Source organism: Plectropomus leopardus, chromosome 3, assembly GCF_008729295.1.
Source record: "Plectropomus leopardus isolate mb chromosome 3, YSFRI_Pleo_2.0, whole genome shotgun sequence".
NCBI classification, from domain to species: domain Eukaryota; kingdom Metazoa; phylum Chordata; class Actinopteri; order Perciformes; family Serranidae; genus Plectropomus; species Plectropomus leopardus.
In genome coordinates, this window is record NC_056465.1 from 7318735 (window position 1) to 7343299 (window position 24565).

Below are 24565 nucleotides of genomic sequence, written 5' to 3' on the forward strand. Positions count from 1 at the left end.
CTTAAGACACCAATGTACAAAGCTGATCATGTGTTTCACTAGTTCTTGTAACTAAATTTTACAAAAATTAGCCTTAAGCCTGGGTTGTACTGTTTGTGTGAGCAGCACGTGGCAGCCACGCACCTTGCTGAAATGCTGCTGCTAGCACAAAACAAAACATTGTGCGCTTTATGGACACTTGAAAGTACCTTGCACATTGAAGTGCAAAATGAAAAAAAAGGAAACCTGAAATCAGAGATCTCTATCTCAATCTGTCACACAGCATAAATAGGCAAGATTCCTGTTCTCTGGATGTGCCGCAGCTGAGCAGTAGCCGTGCCCTGCCTGAGCAGTGCTGGCAGCGTGGCAGGAGGTGTGGCTGCTTTGACTTGTTAACAGGCTGATGCTTTTTTCCCAGAAAAAAACCCAAAAGGTTCCACAACCTTACACATGTTCCTCACAAACATTACTCCTCACAGCTATATGCCAACACAAGTTGGAATTTACATCCATGTCTGTCCAGACCCTTTATGTACTGTATGTAGTGAAGACCTTAAAGGAATTCATATTAAGAGTATTTTTTGGCAAAATGGAAATCATCACTATACTGACATGTATGATTCCAATGAATAATTTCCAGCATGAAACATGCTGTTGTCACTAAGACTAACAGAAGACAGCATGTCTTCTTATTCTTCGAGACTATTTAGAGGAGTACAGAGGACTGATAGAAAGCTTCCTCGCATGGAGCACCACAATCACCTGAAGCTCAATAACAGGTAAACCAATAAGCTTATGGTAACTATGGCAGTTGGCAGTGTTTCAATATTTGGCTGCAAAAAAGCTACAAATTCTAATACATGGATGCTTCTCACACATCTTTCACCCGGCAGTACAAAAGATCTATAGAATCAGCACAGTTTCAAAGTGGACACCCAAGATTAGTGTCACCAATTCAGTATGCAACCACGTCTCCCCTTCTATTCCAGAGTTATGGCACTGAATGATGGCTAGAAAGGTGTTTGAAAGATGTCACAGTGAAGTTAACCTTTCACCTTTTGGATATTAAATGTCCTAATTTCACCATTCTATCCCATCAGACACTTGTGTTAAATTTAGTCACAATTAGCGTATGAATTTTTGAATTATGGCCATAAGTGTGGTAAGTGAGGTTACTGGAGTCCAACTGGATGGTTTTGCCAAATTTAAAGGTAATCTCTCCAGGAATCCCTGAGACATTGCATTCACGAGAATGGAATGAAAAAATGGACGGATGGACAGACAACATAAAAACATTATGTCTCCTGCCACAACTGTCACCGATGCAGAGGCATTAAAAGTCAGGGGTTGGAGGAATAATAAAAGGAGCCCAAACAGCTGCAAAGACAACCTGGTGCAGCACAGATGTTTAATTTAAAGGGTGCTTCTCTTTTTTACCTTCTCGTTTATGAATCACACTGGGAGGAGAAGGAGTCTGGCCGAGCAGTGGGGGGGAGCACTGTTATGTGTTGAGACTGTCAATGATTAAATCTGGCTCATGTTGTTTTCCTCAGTATTTTGGACAGAGCCCAGCACTGTAATAATGCAGAGAACCACAGGGTTCCCTCTGATCTTGCTGTGGGAAGAAACTTGACTGGCTGTGCAAAAACTATTTTCCCTGGACATCACAGTTACTGTAAAAGACTCTGAGCTGGTTTCATGAACCCAGTCACATGATCCAGATTACAAATGTGAAATCCTGGTTTTGAATGGAACAAAATGAGACATCATGGCTCTTTTATGTCCATGAAGCCCATTATACCCCCTTGTCACCAAAAATAGTACTTTTTTTTTTTTTTTTAAGCAGAAACACCTGCTTAAAATAGGTGATAGAATCCTTTCTCATTGCTAGTGGTGCAATAGGTGAATATGCCTTTCTGTTTTTTTAACTGGCGGGTCGCATTCGGCATCATTGATGGGTGGGATCGTTAATAAAAAGTAGAAAGCAGCACAGAGACCAGTTAAAATGCTTTGGTGGTAAATATCTTTTACATTTTAAATCTCTCTTACAAATTCGGTGTCAACTAAATTTGGATCAAAGTTTGAGAGTTTTATAGATTTTAAACATTTTATAGATGCTTAGATAAAGCTGTGTGACTGAGAGATGGCACAGAAAATAAATTATAAATCTAAAACTAATCTAAATGCTGCTACTGCTTACATTTCTTTGAGAGATCTGTCTGTGATTCATGCTGCAACCCCAATATAACAAAGGTGAATGTTATTTTGTTTGTGGTGCTCAAATCATTTGAAAAAGGGCTACCAGAGAAAAAACTTTCATCAACGGTCTTTTCAGAAACAGTCACAGGTTACGCTAAATAACCCCCTGACCTCTCTGTGTTTATCAATGAAGAAATAGTCCCCATGAAAAGAGTTTACAGTGACTGTACATTATCTGGACTAAACAGCAAATGCCATTGTATTTTTCATGTATAACTGTTTTTAAAGCTTTTTTTCTTTAAGAGACTCCATTATATTGGAGTTGTGGATGAAACTTCAAAAGCAGCAATCTCAAAAGCTGGGGCACAAGAAAACAAAACTCTAAAACCACTTCTTTTGTAATTTGAGTGAACTGACCCTTTAAGTGTTACCCGCTATATATTTCCGTCCCAGGGAAATTGTTCTTTCCATTTCTTTTTTCTTCAATGAGTTCTTCCCCTTTGGGGAATGAGCATACTATCAAATTTGACTGGACAGTCCATTAGCTCAGAGCACAGAGGAATAGGATGCTGCTGAGACAGAGATTGTATAGGACTGAATGAGGTTGTGAGAAACTTTATGGGCTTTCATGTGTGTGTTCGCTGTGTGTGTACACAGAGAGTGTGTAATCAGCATGGCACGAGTACACTGAAATATCAAAGCAAAATGTGTGGAGCATGTGTGTGTACGCTCCATATCAGAGCTTGCTTTCCATATCACATAATCAGGGTGTTTCTAGAACACAAACAGAAGATTGACTTTAATTGGGTGGGTGTGAACTTCTCAGTGAAGGGGTCTGCAGTGAGAATGGAGGGGCAGAGACAAACACTTCCAATTCAGACTGTTAAGGGGAAGCCAGCAAGGGCGACCTGCTTCTCAGAGGATGACAGCAATTACCATGGCTGAACACCAGAGGAGTTATAACCCAAGACAGATACTGTATGTACACACACATATACGAAACACACTCTCTGACACACACTCACAAAGAATTGCTGCAAGACACAAGAGCAAATACAGCAGTAATATCTGCTTTTTAAAGAATTTAACCCTCAATATGCACAGTGCAGGACATTATACAACTGATAACCATCAGCGTCAGGAACAACTATGTGAAAGAAACTACTCAAACATGTTGTTAGCGTTTCTCTACTGTAATGTCTTATCAGCTGACATACATGCAAACACTGATATCATACTGTATATTCTGCAGTAAGTTATTATCAGCGGATTTTTCGGCATAGCTCAAATAAAGGGTCATCAGATTATCGGGGCCGATATTTGGCATTTTGCTGATTACCTGTACTAGCGGTTTTTTTTTTAATAATCGCTGATAAAAATAATTAATTAAAAAGTGCAAAGAAAGTGTCAGTGGGGGAGGGACTTATACTTTGTAAAACCCACAGGACCTGTTTTTATTTAGTTATTTTTTATTTAAAATATCACTTGACTAAAAAATATGCTGGGAACAGTATATGCTGTTAAAGGTTTGAGTTTTGATTTAAACAAAGTTATGTGTTTAAACTTGTTTAAAGCAATATAAAAAACAAAGTTATGTTTTTAAACTTGTTTAAAACAATTTAAACAAAGTTATGTGTTGGTTGATGCGTTTGTTGTATTCCAAATTCTCAATTTTGATTGATTTTTATTGTAAATGCATATAGGTTTCAACTATCAGTTATCAGTCTCATTAATTACTAATAATCAGAACTGGGCCTGAAAAACCAATACCGGTCGACCCCTAGCTCAGATTACATCCATCTGAATTTAAAGGACTTTAACACACAGGCTCCACATTGAGGACTTTATTTTGGCACGCAACAGTTGCCACTTATTTCTCAAACACTCAGTTACTAGTGCAATCATTCATATTGTTCATAACCTATATATTATTGCAGTATGTTCGCTGTCACTGCCTTGGGGTGAAGTGGCACACTCCTCAATGAAAGAAAGAAACAACAAGAATCTAATTTATTTGCTCCCTGCTTTCCTCTCTGTGTTTAACCAAGGACGGGGTGTCACGGAGAAACAGGTAAAGTGAAGTTTACGACAGTTTGCTACATGATTTGCAATGAAAGCAAGTTCCCAAAAACCAAAGATGGACAACCGCTGACTCCCATAGAAAAAGCATAATTTGCAGTTCTGCAACTAATTCAGAGCGCCGGTGCAAGGGTCCTGACAAAAACTAGAAAAAATGACCACATTACTCCAGTTCTAAAATGCTTACACTGGCTACCTTTCACTCAGAGAATTGATTTTAAAATCTCGCTGCTTGTGTATAAATGACTCAGTGGCTCAGCGCCCAAATATATCTCTGACATGCTTGTGACATATAAACCTTTTAGTACCTTTTAGACATCTGGCTTACTGACCGTCCAAAGAGTTACAACAAAACAAGGTGAAGAAGCGTTTTGTTATCATGCAGCACAAACCTGGAATAATCTCCCAGATTATGTCAGACAATACCTGACTTTGTCCACTTTTAACTCAACGCTAAAAATGTTATTTTTTTTACACTGTCTACTCCACTCAGTAATGACTGCAAATTCATTTTTAAACTTGATTTTAAATCACTTTAAATAATATTTTTATCTTGGCTCCTGCCTGCACTTATGCTATTTTCAATGGGTTTTTTTTTTGTTTTGTTTTGTTTTTGTTTTAATTTGTAAATTATTTTGTAATTAATTGTACCTTTTATATCTTTATCCTATATTGTATATCCATTCCTTAATATGTTTTATATTTTATTACTCAGTAAAGCACTTTGAATTGTTGTTTTATGACATGTTCTATGCAGAAAAAAGATGTCTTGCCCAAAATACAAGTTCAACAGCCTCTATAAATATATGTATGCAATGTGAAATGTCATAGGTTTAAGTTGATAATGTTGACTAACAAAACACAATTGTTTTGTCGATGAACCTTGACATTTTTTTATGAAGCCGGATTTTATTCTGTTGTTACATGTCCTTTTCATTATCCCTGTGTCATGAGTGTGAGTTGAGTCAGTTTAACTGATAATAATACTAATGATACCAGGACTATACTAATAAGAATAACAATGTGATTAAGAAGATTAACATTATAAAACTGTACATTTACCCCACTGATATCTATTTGGGTTAACATGTGTAACCCTAACCTTTGCCCTGGCATAACCCCCACCCCCTCTTGCCTGTAAACAATAACCACCTGTGATCAGCTGAAAAATGGTATATAGGTATGTATGGGATTAACATAAGACCTAAAACTCAGTATCAGTGGGGGAAGTTCTTTGCTTAAAAAATTAAGTTTTGACTCAAATTACAAACACCCAGATCTCTCAGTTACAGTTTGCACAAATGTATTATCAAGTGTAAAATAAAGATGGTGTGTTTGTAGAAGTAAAGTTGTATTCTAAACCTCTGACAAGCTTCCTTAATCATCTGCCGCAATAATAACCAACTGCTTGCTTGTACCATCTGTTGATCCAGGGACTATGTGAGTTATGAAATACAGAGGAGGGAGGAATTTTAAAAGGTTCAGCAGATTCACTCACAACCAGTGCTTCTTTATGTGTTAATGTATACAAAAACATAATTACAATAATCCTGTGATTTACTGTACCTTTGACTACAGAGCGGGAATTATTTTTTTTACAAAATAACACTTGATAGATGACATTAGGGCTGGGCGATAAAACAATAACGATATCAGTCACGAAATAACTTTTCCTCGATTGAAATATGAGACGTAGTCGATAGAATGTCGATAGAACGCATTCCAGACAGACAACACGAACAGCCAATGATAATAAGAATAGTGCCGCCGCGTATGTGCTTCCACAGCGTTTCATTATCGCAAATTAAACAGCTGATGGTCCAACAGCAGCACAGTGAGACAGACAAACAGAGCGGTGCTTCTCTTCAGAGCACCAAAGTGTCTGAAAGAGCCAAATTTGCAGAGGCAGAAAGTGACTTCTTTAGACATCTACAGACTACTTTGTGTTAGTTTTAGGTTTAATCTGACTTTGGATGGAATTATTTAGAAACAGCAGGACGCATCGCTCCATGTCTCATCCAGCCGCTCGAACTGATGTCCATTATTATTACCGTATCGTAATGGAAGTAAAATGTTCAGTTAATTCTGATACTGATTTTAGGCATGAGGTTCAGACTTTTGCTGGGAGGAAATCTGGCTGCCAGTTGGTGATTTCTGTTTCACAGTATATTTGTCATGGTCAATGTCTAACAGAAAATAAATATTTAATCCAAAATTAACCTTATGATATCTTCATATCTCACTTAGGATTAAAAGAGAACCTATAAGCGTGACAGAAATAATGATGTGATGTATATCGTAACATATATTGATATCGACTGATATGAAAAAATTAACATAATAAGACTTTTTTCCATATTGCCCAACCCTAGCTGACATAAGAGATTTCACAATATGCATGACACTATTGTTCAAACCATCAATGAGGAATAACACCATGCATTCCTAAGTTTATTACCTTTACATCTGGCAGAGCTGTGTGAGGATCTGGACTGGTTTTACGAAACAAAGATCAGACAAAAGTAGACGTGTTCACATTTGGTTTCCACATGTGGACTTTAGTTTTTCCTGGTAAAAAAGGCAAACTGCCATGAGTCTTCACCTGCAGTACTCTCAAAACCCTACTCCTATGCTCAATGCAAAAATCATACTGGAAACTTTTGTCTAAAATCTTAATCTATGGATTTATTCTCTGCAAATATTATTTTAAGTCAGCAGCTTAAGACCAGGCAGAATAATTAGCACATGGCTTCTCAAGAAATGAACTTAAGTACAATTGTCTTAGAGCTGTAATTAGAGCTTTTCTGCACTTATTTGCAGGGAAAATCACATTAAGATATATATAATCCATCTATACATAAATAAAAAAGCTAATTTCAGTTTATATGTTATGTAGTATTAAGCTATTTGGTTCTCTGGATATTACTGCTATGCTGTCCTATCCCTCCAAGGTCTCTGCTCCCAGCCCTGCAGCTCTGGGGTGGCCTCAAGTCACACTAGTGTGTGCAAGTGTGTATGTGTGCTTCAGTGAGAAATACAGATCTAGTGTGTGTTTTGTAAAATTGGATCTGTGTCTTATGTGTATGTGGATGTTTGCCCACAACTTCGTGAGCATTGAGGGGGGAAAAAAGGGTGTTCAGGCTTCCAGTTTGATGTGTGTGGGTGGGTATATGTGCTTGATCCAGGGGATTCTGATACACTCCTGACTGAGCTGGTCTGCTGTGTTTGCCCCGAGGCTGCGGCTCTCTAGCAGGTGGAATGTAAAATACACACACACACACACACACACACACACATACACACACACACACACACACATTCATACATCTCTGTGTGTAAAGAGACAGAGCAGAGGGATCTACACCTGTAAATGTTAAGTGAAAACAGCACCAGTAAAGTTCTCCCTCCCCGGCTGAAACTTTCCACCTACCATCAGTGTCCGCTAGTGCTGCAGTAATGAACATGACCAGAGTTTACAATAATACCTCCTGCAGCAGTCAACACTTTGTTAGCAATGTTTTGTTAGAGTTTGTTTATTTGTTGGAGCAAGTGAGCATTGCATTAACTGGCTTGCACACATGGGGAAGCTTGTTACTCTCAACTAGAAAAACAACAAGTACTTTGACTTCGTTTTGACAGTGAGACATCCACGAGGTTATAACTTCATGGCCATTTTGATAACACAAAATAGAGTTGGACGATATGTTAAAAGTCATCAAGCCGCCGCTGAATGACCGATGGCTGATGTATTTTCACATGCGCCACTTTCATTGGAAAGGCACAATGGTTTTGTTTCTCAAATGCAGCGTTTCAGACATTAGTAATGTTATTTCGTCTACGACACTGCAACCCCAGAGTTAACTTCTATAGTGTCCAGAATGACAGGCTTTTCTTATCAGTTCTGTTAAAGGCTTAATGGTGACACACATCATCACTCAGCTTAGCTGGAAAAGCTCTGCTTTAGCAAAACAGTATTAGGGGTTCAAAAATATATCAATTTAATGATCAACAATCCAATATTATCGATGCAAAGTGAAAATGTGGATACACATCTTCAAGATACACAGATCCGCTTTTTAAAAAGGTTCCCATGACACATCCAAGTCACAATTTCTGTCCAAGCGCAGTTCCCTCCTACACATTCAAACAGTGCTTGCTGCCTTGCGCCAGGCAGATAAAGACAAGCAGCCAAGAAAAAGACTTTGAGGATATTTACTAAAATTGTCTCATATTGATCGCAGATCCCTAAATTAATTCGAATCCAAATCATATCATGGCAGACTTTATGATATCAGCAAAAATTGTATCATTGTCCAAAGAATCTATATAATACCAAGTAGTGATAAAACTTGTGACGTACACCCTATACAGCACAGGGTTTCCCACCCTCTCATTTACTTACTGTGGGCTGCCACAACTAAATAATTTTAAGAGCTGGACTGCTGATCAAGAGTGCTTTTTGAATATAATGTTCTGTTATTTAAAGGTCATATGGGGCAGAGATCGCACAGCAGAACATCAGGCGCAATGAAAGTTAAACTTCCATTCGCCTGGGTCTAAAACTTTGCTTTGCAAACTGCTCCTCTCACCCACTGATGTGATCTGATCAACTGTGAATGGATCTACAGATCAATTATTCAGTCCACAAGTGACAAACTGCAGCAGAGGAAAAAGATAAGTTATGGAAACTCCATCTGCTGTGATGTGTTCTCAAACCCATAAAAACATCAGATTTTAGGACACAAAATGTTATGATTGTATAATAATTAAAAAAAAAAAAAACAAGCAGTAACAACCCCCAGTTATCAGCTATTGCCACAAATACTCTGTCATCCTGTGAGAAACACTGCGGTATACAGTTTATTTTCAAATAATGTTGCCTAAGACATCACATTTAGTGTTTACTTGCCTGATCGAAAAACTACATGAGGCATTGCACTTGCACACACCAAGTGGCAACCTCCGAAGCTGAAGAGTGAAGCCAACGTAGAAGTGCCAAAAATTGCTGTTCATCGGTTGGCCACATGAGGCTGGCTCAAAAACACGGTAAATCCCCACAGACTCCAGTGTTAAAATATTCAACTGAACAGCAGAAATGAACATGTTTACAGCCTGGTACAAGAAAAGGTTTGGGTCAGGATAACTAATTTTAACATTGGGGACAATTGTACAGGAGGTGAAGTGTTTTAAGTGTATTTTAAGTCAGAAAACAAGATGGTGGCTGAAATACTTAACTTGAGGCTTCAAAATGGTTGTTTACAAATAATTTGGTGACATCAAGGTGGCAACATCTATTATTCTATACAGTCTACAGCTCAAACACAGAGTTTCCTTGCCCAAGGCAAGCATCAATATTGATTCTTGCTTTTTTTCCACTGCTGTCTCTACTGCCCGCTGAGCAGCAGCTCTCATTCCTTCTTTTGGGGTCCACTGTACTTATCCGCTATACTAGGGCAGACCATAAAATTAGCTAAATAAAATGACAGAAATTGCCCCCTAAATATTCTTTAACCAGCTATGTACTCAGCCAAGTGCCAAAAGAATATATTCATCAAATCACACAATCCATCGAAAAAAGTCGCTAAAACAAGGATTTCATAGGTAAAAAGGGAGACCTGAAAGGTATGCCTCTCTGCAGCCAATACATATTTGTATTAATGGACTGGTGGCATGGATGGCATTCTTGTGTGCATGCAGGAGCATTAGATACAACAGTAAGGGGGAAAAAAAGCTCAAAGAGACCTTCAGGAAAAAAAGCATATCATTATCCCTTCAGCAAGGACATGAGAATTTCTGAGAATGTTCTTGTATGAAAGGACGTTGTTATCGTATGGCATGGTGCCTCGATTAACTTTACATGTATCCGGCCTCCCCATTCATGCTGACTCACTTGCCCTCGAAACCAGCTACACTAGTTCACAAGCTTGTGGAGTTCAAATCCAAATGACAAAACTTTTCACATCGCTGCAAATATTTCACCTGACTGCACAGAAGACTACTTACTGTGCAATATTCATTATGCCTAATGAAAGAAAAACAAATAGATGTCAAGACCTGATTTAAACATCCATTTAGAGGATCTGATGACTCGTGACCATGCAATGTTCCTGTAGATGTATGGATGAATGAGAAACAGATGGTATGTGCAGCCAAGGAGTGGAGGAGACATTTCTTCCGATGTATAATTGAGTCTCATCTCTGATGAAAATTATGGCAGTGTAAACCTTCTCTACAGCAGATTTGGTCTCGAATTGTTAGAGATCATTTTGCTCAGTCTGATGGAAAATATACAAAGAGATCAGTGCAGAAGGGCGTACTCCATCATTTAAGTGTGAGTCAGGCTCCAACTCTATTCAAAAAAATCATTTTCTAAAGCATTTCCAATGACATAGTAATGTTTCTCTTAAAAGAGTTTTAGACATTATGGACCATTACGGCAGCCACAGAGTCCCAGGTGTGATCCACATGTGCAAGCCATAGACGCACAGGCATACACACCTCAGATCTCTATAATCTCAGCGGGTTATACCACAATTTTGTACCGTAGTATCCCCATTTTTCTCTTTCTCTATCTCTCTATGTCAAAGGTTCTATATGCTATTTTGCAGAAGTTACAAAAAAAAGTTTTTCAAGGAAAATTGGGTGCATTTGTCAACCACATCTGAATCAGTAGAGACCTGTAGAGTGCGATGTTCAGCTTAAAAAGTTCTGAACAGGATGGCTAAACATTTGACATCAATACTAATATTCAGAATGACTCTTGTTTCTGAGGACAACAGCATTTGTTTCAGCAGTAAGCTCTAGCAGATTGCTGTCACTGTGCACCACTGGCTGGGTCTGCTCACAGGTTGCATGTGGCTGCAAGTGACCTGATTTACCCGCACATTTAAACAAAGCCCCAATCAAAAGGACACATGATGCTCCTATTCAAAGGAAAGGGCAGCTGAGTGCATCACTGACGACAGCAGAGTGCTCGCTGCAGTGGAACGATGAAGATGCTTCGAGACATTGATCTGTATGTTCTATGTGGGTAAAGATGTAGTATATAATTAAGGGAACTTACAGATACCAGTCAAATCAGCTCCTGTATTGTTTCCCTCCTCATAAATTATGTGGTTTCCACAGTTACACAACAAATTGTAACAGCAAGCTGAAAAAGTTTAAAACACCATGAACTCAGACTGCAACGTTAAAGAGCCGCGAGCAGAAACTGAATTTACATTGGAAACAATGGATGTGAAGTGGTCATTTTCATTTACCTCCTCAAGCCTTAAGCATCTTTCAAATTAACAATCTGACAAGGCAGATTGACTCTTTGGTCAAACTGTCTACAAGTCACATCCACACTGAGGCCATAACCTGTGACTTGGGGACACATTGCACACTGCATGGCTCTCTTTAGCCTACTAAGCAGCACTAAAACACAGATCCAAATACATATGCACCGAGTTTGAAAAGGGTCTTTGGTAATCGCTGAATAAGCAGCACCCAATCGTGGATTCAAAAGTTACGGATGATTCACTCAACTTTTGAAAGGTTTACACCTCTTGTAGCACCTGCTGCATCACGCCTGGGGGAGCCAGTTCTTACTGCCAACCACATAGCCATAGTGTCATGTGACCCATAAAAGCAAAAAAGTGTTTTATATTTGCAAATTCAATTTGTGCAGTTTGAGAGTTAATGGAAACCCACCTATTAAAGTCCTGGACTAAAAGAAAAGTTTCTCATTTGACTTTTTTTACCTTAGAAATTGACCAGTTAGTTACCAGTTAATGGGTGTTGGGCTATCAGAAGCCAAATTAACTAAAACTGACATCACTTAGTTTGCTCACTCTTTAGAAGTGACATAAGACAAGTGCTCTGATTGACAGTAGGCTGATGTCAGTGACAGCTGAAAGCAGCTATGAATCATACACTCATCAACGCTGAAGTGCAGTGTAGGCACACAGCAGACAATGGACCACTATACTGACAAAGGCACTCAATTCAGGCCGTATCCAGTAAATAATAAAGAAGCCTACTCGTTCAGAAAGAGAGCTTCACTCATACTGGCCGTCATCAGCCCTTTTCATCTTGGAGTGTTTGTGTTTTGGAGGAGGAACAATGTGACTTCATGGCCATATGAGATCCGCCACAGTTCTTTTCATCATCTTTGGAGCGTCTTCTTGTAACAATGGTATTCAGATGGGAGCAGGACAGTTACATCTTGTACAGTTAAGGCAGCCACAGACCAGCCGTCTCTGACAGCCATCTGACATTGTTGGAACAGGTGGTGGTGACAGTTTTTTTTTTTTTTTTTCCCAGCTACATAATGTATTAATTCTTTGTTTATGTCTGTGTGGCTTGTTTTATGGAACAGCACATTAATCATTCAACTGTGTGTGCACACTTGTGACTGTCTGATGAATATGTATGAGTGTTAGTTGTGTCTGTCTGTGTTTACAAGGTTCTTCTTGCATTTTCTCGCCCATATGTTAATGTCTGTGCATGTATGTTTTGCTGTTCTATTATGATAAACACAGTTTTAGACCCTCAGAGTGATTTGGTTTATTGTCACTTTGGGCTACATCACATTTACAGTCACAATCTAATAAATGATGTTAGTGGAACATCACCACTATTGTCCTTAGACATATTTACAAGTAAATGTGTTAATGCAACTGAGTGTGAACCCTTGCCAGTGCTGATGTTGCACACGAGGTGGTGGACAGCCTCAGTGGCAGTGAGCCAGCAGCTGCAGCTACAAAGCAGCTGGAGATGAAAAGGAATGCAGAGAAGAAATGCAAAGCGTTCCGCTAAATCTTCCCAAATGATTTAGACATGCGGCGTCCAGCCGCTGTGAATCTGAAAAACCCACACAGGAGCATTTAAGACACTTTGATGTGCATTTTTCTTCCTGCATTTGAAAAGCCAACTGTGAATATGTATCACTTTATCTTATGAGCTGCAATGATTCAAACCAAAAGGTTACATTCACACGATATTTTCTCACAGGGGGATTTCCAGTGGCCAAGGGAAGCCTTCTAATTTGCACTTTAACTATATGGGGCCGACACATGCTAAATCTTCCCCACATTTGCATTTACAGGCTAATCTCTCTTCTCCTCTCTAACTAGACGGCTCATGGCATTGGGTCACTTTTCAAATAAAATTTGGATACACGATGCTCAAGCTGAGTGTTAGAATCTGCGCTCCTTGCATATTGAAAACAAATTAACTTCCAGTGTAATAAAGCTTTGGAAGAAGCCAAGGACATAGATATCATAGTTGTTCCAACTGTTTGGTGACAATGTGACCTGTGGGAAGCACACAGCTAAAATGTAACATTTATTCACAGAAGAATGTGGCTGATTATTAATTGAATTAATCATTCAAAGGCCACCTGAGGATACACAGACTGATAAAGAACAAGGTTAAAAGACTGCGTCTCTCATCTGGCATGACTCAGGGTTTTCTACAGAGGTGGGACACTTACTGAATTAACACCTGCTTGTGGTATTGTTGGGTGTTCTCTTCTGAATGGGAGTGGGGCCAGAATATATCCCCAATAACTCTCTCAATTTGTATTTAGCCTAGTTTTCAGGTGACATGCGTTCTTATTGTGTTTAACGATACAGATTGCACATATCTTATGGGGTGTTATTGTGTTTTATGTACAGAAGACCACCGGTGGTGGTCAAACTGTGGCTAGAACTTTTAAAAATGACCGACTGTTGTGGGTTTGAAGGAGTGAGTGCTTTTAAAAAAGCGGATGCAGTTGGTACCAAATTAGATTTAATTCAACTGTATACATACAATCCATGCAGGATTGTGTGATGATGCAATTGCAACCATTAAAGCTACTGGAAACGTGGCTTTAAATTTAAGTAAGAATGCACATATTATATCAGAGTTGAGTGTCCCATTAAGTATCGACAAAAATCTAAGTGAAAATTAACATTAGAAAGCGGAGTTCAAAGTAGCTCATTTTGAGGATAACGGCATTTCTTAAGACTGAGCGTGGCAGATAACATTTTGACTGACACCTACAACTGTCTCTGTTAACTGTCTCTCGTCTCCACGACAGCCATGGAGCAAAGCAGAGTGGACGTGATGCAGCTCTATCTGTTTCCGCCCTCTGACTCTGGCTGCATTCACAAATTATAATTAAATACATAATAAATAAATACATTCATAATAAATAAATACATATTAAGAATTTTTTGATGATTTGGGTTACCAGAGGCTTTCGTGCAAATGAAGCCATCCCTGTGAATTCTGCACAACCTCGCAACTTTGCTCAACCATTGCATCTTTACTGGAAATTTGAAATGGGAAAACTCTCTTTTCACTGTAGACCTACACAGAATGTATTCTTTCCCTTAGCCCCCCTCCCTCTCTCTATGTTTATCATGAGCCTCCATGCCTGGGACAGAGTGACACGCATACAGTGAGAGGGCATCACACGGCTAATGTAACCCAATAATTATTAATAAGTTTAATGACAGAGTCAAGCCGTTTTGGTGTTGGTGTTCGATTAATGGCTCAGCGCGGGATGTTAACCGCTGGTTCAAAGCTTCTGCTTGAGCTGCAAAATATGACTAAAGGGATGGAACCATGTTGTGCTGTTATAACTCGTGCTAACTAGGCAGCGAGAGCAGGAGGAGAGCTGCTTGACTGTTCTTCTGCCCAGCGTGACCAGAAGCAACAGTTTATTATGGGTGATCAGCTACCATCACAGATAGATTCTACTACTGTGTAAACGCCGAATGCTCATAATTATAAGCGACAAGTCTGTGGGAGCAACACAACTAATTTTACAATTTTCACTTGTGTCTGGTATTTCATTGGGTAAAAAAAGCAACTTGCATTGCAGTTTTTTGGAGACACTGCCCTGAAATTACATGTTTCAGGATGCATCAAAAAACATCCAAAAACATCCAGCAAAATCAGGGAAGAACTGACAAAATACAAGTTAGCTATCAAGCTAGGTAGAAAACAAGCCAACTGACCTGCGAATGGTTTTCAGCTGCTTAATGCAAGTCTCTTGTCTTTTCACTCGCTACCTGTGGGTAAAAATGGTGCATTCTTGTCCAGGCTTGACTGAAAGTAACAAAATTAAACTGTTCCACTGCAAATATAATAGTACACAATAGTAAGTGCAAGTGTTACATTTGATATAACAGAAGCTAGGCTTTCCACATCTCATGACAGCTTTAAGCAAAACAGGTAAGAAAACAGTGAGTTTGCAAATTCTGTTAAGATTACTTAAGTTTTTAATGAAGATTCCTGGGCTCTTAGTGGAGACGTGGAAATACAACATCAAAAATATCTAAGAGACCTGAGAATCAACCACCCCAATTTGCAAGATATTCCTTGCCAAGTTGCTCATTCACTTGTTCCCCATGTTTTCAAAATTAATCAAACCAATTTTAAAAACTTGTGAAAGACAGAACAGTAAAAGTGATATAGATGCACGTTTCAAAGGGTTAAGGTGTGATCTATAAGCATAATAAGATTCTATAAAATCTAAACAATAACCTACCCTTGTGTCTAATTATGTGAAAAGTTCCACACACATATTTGAAGAATACATTTCTGCCCTTCAGGTAAAAAGAGTAGAAGTGCTTTTTCCCACAGCAGAGGTCAAATATCAAATGAGTGAGACAACAGTTTGGACCATCATTTTGTGACTAAGCTAAACAGAAAAGATGAGATGTCATCGGGAACTGTCAGACACAGCTCAGCAGATGACAGTGAATGATCGATGGGGTTTACCCATCGTGCTCTGCTTTACTCCTCCTCCTCCTCCTGTCTCCCCAGCTTCCTCCTGCGGGTAACTTTGTGACTGTAATATTAAAAACTGTGCACAAGGCTCAGACAAGCGGGACATGCTAAAGCATCTCCAACCAAACAAAATCTTTTGGAATTTCTAAGCTCAGAGATGCTTACACAAACAGGCCAGCAAAATCCATCTTTCTGACAGAATCATTTCCAAAGCTCAAAGCTCCAACTGGGCTCCTGGATGCACTTCTGAGCTGTGCCCGCCTGGGAGAGTGTCTCTGTGTGTGTGTGTGTGTGTGTGTGTGTGTGTGTGTGTGCGTGTGTGCGTGTGTGCGTGCGTGCGTGCGTGCGTGTGTGTGTGCGTGTGTGTGTGTGTGTGTGTGTGTGCGTGTGTGCGTGTGTGCGTGTGTGTGAAGGGTACCGAAAAAGAGAGGATAAAATATGAGTCATTCAGTACAGAATATGAACTGTGTATGTGTCTGTGGCTAAACCAGTCTTCAGCTTTCTTTAAGCCACTATAAAACATGAGTGTTTAGTTGTGCACCCTTGACTGTTTTCCCCAGGCGTCTATATGGCCGCATGTGTAAGTGTGTGTGTTTCTGAAGAGAGATTAATGACATCTTAAAGTATTCCTATCCCTATTCCTATCATTTCTCAATGAATCTGTGCGAGCCACCAGTTTACACAAGCTGCCTCTTAGCACTGTGTGTGTGTGTGTGTTTGTGTGTGTGTGTGTGCATGTGTGTGTGCGTGTATGTGTGTGTGTAGCATTTCTCTCCTGGCGACGACAGACTGTGGTACAAGTTCAAATCAAAGGATTATACCCCTGCGGCAATTGGACTGAATGAATTGGACCTTATGGTAACAGGCCGGTGAATTGGAACAGAGTGTAGGGATGTCACTCTAGATCTCACTAAGACAGACAGACAGACAGACAGACACACACACACACACACACACACACACACACACACACACACACACACAGAGAAGTCCTTGTAAATCTTTCTCACGAGGTCTCCTCATTGATTGCATTCTTTCTGTTTTCACCAACAGAACAAATTCTGGTCCTGTACCTCAATCCTAATCTTTCAGCTTAACCAGGGCTTGCAAACCTTTTGAAGCCTGATATTCAATTTGTAGTATTACATTTGTCAGTATTATATTCTATGTTTCAGCCTTCTATCATCTCCTTGCCCTTTTATTCAGCCTACAGTCAAAATTAACTAAACATGTTCTAAGAGAACAAGCCTCCATGAACCAGTCAAATTGCACTTACAGTTTACATCCATGTCTATGAAAATACAGATACTTCACACATCTTCCCTCGGCAACACAGAAGATCTGTACAACAGCACAGTTTCAAGTTAAACACACCTCAGATTGGTGTCTCCAATTCCATGTCTAAACAAATGTATCACTTTTGTTCCTGAGTTATGACATTGAATAATGGCCAGAGTAGTGTTTTTGCAGAACATTATGATGTCACAGTAACATTGACTTTTGACCTTCTGGATATAAAATGTCATCAAATCATGAACTTTTCCTATTGGACATTTGTGAACAATTTTGTCATAATTTGCATATGAATTCTTGCTGTCACAAAACATGTTTTGAAACAGCAGAGTGACCTTGACTTTTCCCCTTCAACCACCAAATTCTTACTAGTTCATTCTTGAGTCCAAGTAGACGTTTGTGACAATTTTGAAGAAATTCCCTCAAGGTGTTCTTGAGATGCCACTTTCACAAGAATGAGACAGACTAGGTCACAGTGACCTTGGCCTTTGACTTAGGACCGCCAAATTTGGATTAGTACATAGTTTCGTTCAAGTGAACATTTGTGTCAAATTTGTAGATATTCCCTCACAAATTTTGTTGATAGATATCTTGTTCACAACTATAGGACAGATGAATGGACAGATAACCCGAAAACATAATGACTCCGGCCACAGCTATCACTGATGCCGAGGTATAAAAGAAAAGGCTATGAACACTCTAAAGCTAAGAAAAGATAATCCTTTATATTAATATATTAGTATATAAATAGTATGAACAAGACGCAGAACTCAATAATTTTAAAAAAATTACATTAAGTGTGTGTTTTTTTCAGATAATCTTGAACCCAAGAGAATAGATAGGACCTTTGAATCTCTTGTTAAAAATCTGAAATTATGTCATATTCAGAGATGTGGAAGTTTTGCAAATATTGACATTATTTGTAGACATATTTTACTAGGGTCCACGCCATAATACCAAGAAACTTGAATGTCTTAAACCAAAGTCCCATTGAAATCTGCCCCATGTTCATCTAGGAACAGCCAGCAAACACCACGCTCCTCTATAAAAATCTTTATTCCTTCCCCAGCAGGCTTTTTGAAGATATGAAGAAACAATAAATGAGGGCGGGCCCAGACCCTCAACCATTCAACAGACATATACTGCCAACTGATGGGGTTGTAATGAAGCTACCATCCACCACACAAGCACATCATGGAGTGGTCAGAGTTTTTGAAATGTTGCTCCATACCACCTTTATAACCAGAGAGGATAACAAAGGGTGTGGTCATAGTGCTTTAAAACCATTTGGAGCAAATGAGGGGCCTCACTTCAAGCTGCCGCTATGAAAATAAGCAGGCTGCTGTAAGAGGTGGATAAAAATCAAACTGTGATCTTGACAGAAATGTGCTGTTACAAAAATGTGTGAGAACAGTGCAGTCTGGCTTAAAAGGAGACTTGGTTAACAAAGTCTCGACACTTCAAAGAGAGCGGAGCAGATGTTAAATAATGAGCTTTTGTGGTGTTTTCTGAACAATAAACAGTGGAGATTCCAATATTTATGGTTCAAGGTTTTAAAACAGAAAACTCTGTCAACATTGTTGTGGTTACAACAGTTTTACATTTTAGAACTTGCTTTCATTATCATTGCTTTATAACATGCATTATTAAAATCAATTTTTCAAATTGCCTTCATTACAGCTTCTGCTCAATTGCCTTTTCTCAAATTAAAATATTAAAAAGAATCAATTTATTGTTCGGCTGTGGTATAAAAAAAAAAAAAAAAACATCTCTTACTCTAAACATGTCTCTACTACATCATTATATCAGATGTCTTCTACTCTCTCATATACTATGTTTAGGGAGCAACATATCCTAAAACTCATCTATTTTTCTAAAATCTTTGAGCCGCTCTGTCCTGGAGTCAGTATCACCAATAAGCTACAATATCCTTCTTTTCCCAAAATGTCAACACTTGCAGTGACAGAGACAAAAGATTCTCATTTCCTGAGTCACCACAGTGTATTTAATCAAGCTTGGATTAAAATTTGTTTGGAAAAGGCCCAATGAGCCATGAGGACTGAAGTCATTACAATGAGAATTAAAAATGTTACATACAAAATAAACCTTGAGGCCAGCCTACCTGTAAATGGGATCCTGCATCACCATCATCTTGCTTTCATCCCACGTCCATTCCTTCTTCTGTGGAAATAAAAACCATAAAGTCAAACCACATTTAAGCTTCTGAAACAAAGGGACTAAAGGAAAGGAGCAAACCTTGAACATTAAACCAAACATTGTATAAAATAAAATATTGTAAATACATATTTATGATCCTTGTCTCATAACTGAGAGTGAGATGCATCCAATTATGTCTCCTGTTGCAGATATTATTAGAACATCTCCATCTTTGAGACATTTATTTATATTTTTCCTTTTGTCTGTCCATTTGTTTAAATCCAGCTTCCAGTTTAATGTCATAATCAAAATGTCAACACATGAGCACAGAGAAATTATTAGATTGATTTCAATCTCCGCTGAGCTCTGTTGACTCTATCATTCAATCACTGCCATCTCTGCGCTTTCATTGGCTCCGATGCACTCGGGTATGTAAATAGATCGCTGACCGTCACACTTGACATTTCAGCTTTTAGGACAGCAAGCCAAACAAGACGAGAAAACAGGTGGAGGCAAAACATCCTTCTATCGACCGGCCTGTCATTCCAGCCCCCAGTTAATTTGTCTTTGAGCCTTTGATGATGGATTTAATATGTTCCCTATAAGCCAATACAACACACACAGAGTGTTCATTTATGTCACTTCAACTTTCCCTTGGTTTGTTTTCAGACAACAAAAGTAGAGGTCTTGATGACTTCACATTTTCAGCCTCGTCCAAAATGGACCGTTCTAGAGCCTACATGGACCTGATCTCTAAAAACAGATATTTGCACATGAATGCAGAATCTATCAGCAACGATACAAGATTTTGGGATCGGAAGTGTTCTGAATTCTGTTTGCAGTCCATTTGTAGTCTGAGCAGCACTGACCAACTGCGTTTGAGCAGAAGGTAAACAGTATGTGTGGAGAGCAAAGGAGACAGAATTCATGAACTGAAATACAATCTCGGATTCCAACAAAGGGTTTGCCATGATTATACATACACTTCAATTATAAATTTTACCACACTGAGCACAGCGCGCACTCTGGGCACAGACAGAGCAGTAGAATGCCCGGCACAATGAAAGTGAAATTTAGCAGTTCATTGCACTGGGTCTAAAAGTTTGCTTTCACTGCTTCTACTGCAGCTGCTCCTCTCATCCACTGATTTGATCAGCTCTGACCAGATCGACTGATCAATTATCAACCCCACAATTCCCCAAACAGCTGCTATGGAAAAAGAACTTATTATAAGTTCAGTACGTGCTGCTTTCACAAACAAGCAAAAGCGCCCAAATTTAGAGAAGTAGAGCCGCCCACCCCTGTCACCATTTACCGCCCCACACAGTTTCTATCATCTGACTATTAATTTTGCTTTTTATTATTTTTTTATATGCATTCATATGCGGATCTGGGTTGCAAATCTTAAGCACTTTCCTTAATCAACTATTAGTAAAATTAACCATCAATTAATTGATTGTTATTTGAAAAAAAAAAAAAAACATAAAAAACTGCTCATTTCAAACAATAACAAATGCATTTAGCACACAGCAACATACTGCTCATACTTTGAGAGCATCACATAGCCTATTGATTGATCAATTAAAATCATGTTCAATTAAATTTTTAACAACTGATGAATCAATTCTGGTTTAACTGTTATCATCCCTAATGCAGATATCTGTTTATAGAGATTAATCAAAATGATCAGTGCATGGAGGAGGAAGTCTTGGCCTGGATATCTGCTTGCTACATTGGAACTCCCCTTAGTATTGTCTGTTATTCCCGGAGGCTTTATCATTGTCAGACTGACTGCTGTTGGGTTCTGATATTGAACTGGATCCAACAGATATAAATTCATCTTATTTTAAGTGACCCAATTTGAAAGGGACCCAAAAAAGTGACAGGTGATCTGAAAATAACTAATGATTAAAGAGTTACAAAGTGGAAGGAGAGACTGGTCCCTGTATTTTCTCCACTGTAAATTCTTCTTTCAGTCTTTTCTTTAATGATATCTTCAACACAATGAAAGTAATGGGAAAGAAGGCAGATGGCCAAAACTACAATACCCGTGAAGCTCAGCTGTCACACAGGGTAATGGCACGCAATAAAAGAAATATTCCACATACTCTCAAAATTGTATACCATTTACACCCATTATAGTTCACACACACATAAAAGCACACAGTATTTATGTTGGTGTAAAGAAAAGGCTGCTCCTTAGAGAGAGAGAACAATTTAAACAAGTCCATTAAGCCTCCTTTTAATTATACACTAATGTATATTTGCGATGTACATCTGCCTGTAATTACAAGTCAAGGTCAATACATCTCCCTTTGCTACATATAAGCAATAGAGAAATCCTTTGTATCCAGATTTACCACTTTTGTTGTATGCAAATGATCTGGTTGGCTGATATACTAATTACAGTCTTTCACGACTGTTTGGGGAAGCCAAAGCTTTTCAACAGATGTCCTTCTTCAAGATGCAGCACTAAAATTAAAACTTGAGATCTAATGGATGCTTATTAAAATGTCAAGTTCAATCCATTTCAATTCATTACATTTGACATTTTTTAGCGGAAACTTTCCAAGTAATGCAGCGTCTTTGTGCTGAATTTAGAGGGGGTTATTATATGCATCTCAACTCTAGACTCAATGCAAAAAGATCAATAAGTCATCAGGAGTCTATTTATTTCCTGTTGTGGTAAAAAAAGACAAGGAAATCTGACTTCTGATGGATGGTTTTAAAAGCCATCAGTTGTCAAGAGCCACTCAGATTTTTAGCTATTCATACCAATGTGCAGGCAACACAATTCACGAAGAGTCTCCGGCACTGCACGTGTTATATAATCTGTCTGGATGGAGCAACAGTTTGAAGACAAAATGACAGTTGACAGTCACTTCTGTTATATAAAATATTAAATACATTTTAGAGTCCAGCAGAACAGCCTGGAGCCTTGAAAAACAGTCAATGGTTTAATGTCGGGATTAATGAATTGAGATGAAAAACTAAATGTGCACTGAGAAGAATGGACAGTACTACTAAGTCACTTCCCTTTGTTTCCATCCACCTGTCAGACCCTCTGTGATTCTCGGCAGGTGAAGTCGACTCCAGTCTGTCTCTGCAGATTACAGCTGTCGCCGCACCTTGAAACACAGATCCACTTGTCTCCAGTCTCAGCACTCCCCAACTCCCAGGTTTGCCTCTTCGTGCTTTAACTCGCTCCTCTCTTTTTCATTTCGTCTCTTTACTCTTCAGAATCTGTCCCTCTTTTCCTCTACATCTTACCCCTTACTTTTCGATTTCTCTCAGGCCCTTTGTCCGCCCTCACAATGTCTCCATTCTCACCTCTGCCTGCGTCTAATCAAGACGAGATCGATCACCACCTCCTGCCACATACAGGATGCAGTAAATGGATCTGGACTGTTCTTTAAGATGCCTGTTTTAGCTCTATATGCCCCCTCAGCATGGCTGAACTGCAATGTTTTTTAAGGTCAATGTGCAAAAAAGTTAAGTAATAAAACAAACCAAACAAAGTAGACTCCATTCACTATTTACTACTACAGCTGTTTCATCTCTTCTAAATAGAGATTAATACAGTATCTTGTCAACAAACACAAACCAAGAGCAAAGATTAGCATGCAGAGTTGAAATGTGTGTGAGATAGGCTTGGGTGGTTTCATGGTATTACACTACACCAGGTTATTTAGAAGTCCTGAAGGGAAGTTTTTTAATACCATCATAAATACTGACACTCCGCTTTCTATTAAAGTCTTTGTATGTAGTGCACACAACGCACAACTAGAGCTCAGTCTCCGGTCTCTACTGGTGGAACAGGCAGCTGAGCTGAAAGAAACCACAAAATCTAGTGGTGGAGGGAAAGGTTACAGAACTGTAAACAGCCGGCAGCCAGAACCAGCAGAGAGAGACTGTGGGGAGTATGAGGGGGGGAATGCATGTTTTTTTAAATGATGGTCATTTAGCTCCATATTTGAGTTGCATTTAATTAATATGGATTACTCGAGTATATATATATATATATATATATATATATATATATATATATATATATATATGGAAAGGTAATCTGAAATTCTTTAATTGAGCAACCTGGCTTCAGTTAACATATTAAACCATAATTTGAAAGTAAACATAGGAAAAATCTAACTAAAGGGCCGTCTCAGAGCAGGTTTTTTTCTCAGTTCACTGTTTGTTTTTTTGGAGCCAGAAGTGACCATATTTGGATGACAGGCTGGAGCTGTAGAGGACAGAGGGGTGGATCTGACTGAGAAACCGTGTGCACGATTAGCAGACAGCCTGTCATTCAAAGTGGTCCACCCTTCATTATGTGCAACTTTAAACCTTAGTTAAAGTAAATGGCTGAGTTACATTAAAAATTTCCCTTAAAGTTTACTTCTGTTCTAAAATTGGGCATATTACCATTAAGGTCTATGGGGATTGACTTGAATCATTCAAAGATCTGCAGTTTCTGGCATCTCTCTCACTTTGGCTTCACTTTTCAACCCTGGAGGTTGCCACTTGATTATTAGATTTTTCTTATAGTTATGGCAAATAAAGATTTTCTCATTATAACAAGCCTAATGAATGTTATTACAAAAACCTTTTAAATGTTGTCTTTTTAAGACAGAAAGACCAATACAATACCTAATAAAAAGACATTGTGGCCTACATCGAAACTGACATTAGCTCAATGGTAGGAACACAATGGGATTTTTCTTTTTCTTGCCAACATAACCTTAAATAATCAAAACCCTATGATTTGAAATGATACTACCAAAACACAAAAAATGCATCAGAGGAGAAAAAGCTTGAATAGAGGAGAGGAAATAGAGTTCATATTAGAAATAAAGGTCACTCACTTTTTTCTTTTTCCTTAAGGCGACTTTCACGCCATCTACAGACACCACGATGTTGACTTTTTTCTTCTTGATGTTTTTCACCTTGAACTCATACTGCAGAGAGAAGACAAAAAGAGACATATTAATATTTTGGGGGAGGTTAAGGTAGACAGTGACATTGTTGCAGCCTCTCATATATTTGAAGATGGGTCAGTGTGTTTGATGAGTCATGTCTAGCATAAAAAGCATTA

At 38.7% G+C, this 24565-nt stretch overlaps 1 protein-coding gene across 2 annotated transcripts in view; it reads right to left on the reverse strand.

The window, feature by feature from the left end:
- The window catches only part of LOC121963630 (carboxyl-terminal PDZ ligand of neuronal nitric oxide synthase protein-like), a 242336-nt gene that overhangs the window by 136242 nt on the left and 81529 nt on the right, over positions 1–24565 (reverse strand). For both annotated transcript variants that reach the window (XM_042513916.1, XM_042513910.1), the window contains exons 3-4: positions 24336–24428; positions 19439–19497 (exon numbers count right to left, since the gene is read on the reverse strand). In XM_042513916.1, coding sequence (XP_042369850.1) covers positions 19439–19497; positions 24336–24428 — 152 coding nt within the window. The remainder of the gene's footprint in view (positions 1–19438; positions 19498–24335; positions 24429–24565) is intronic.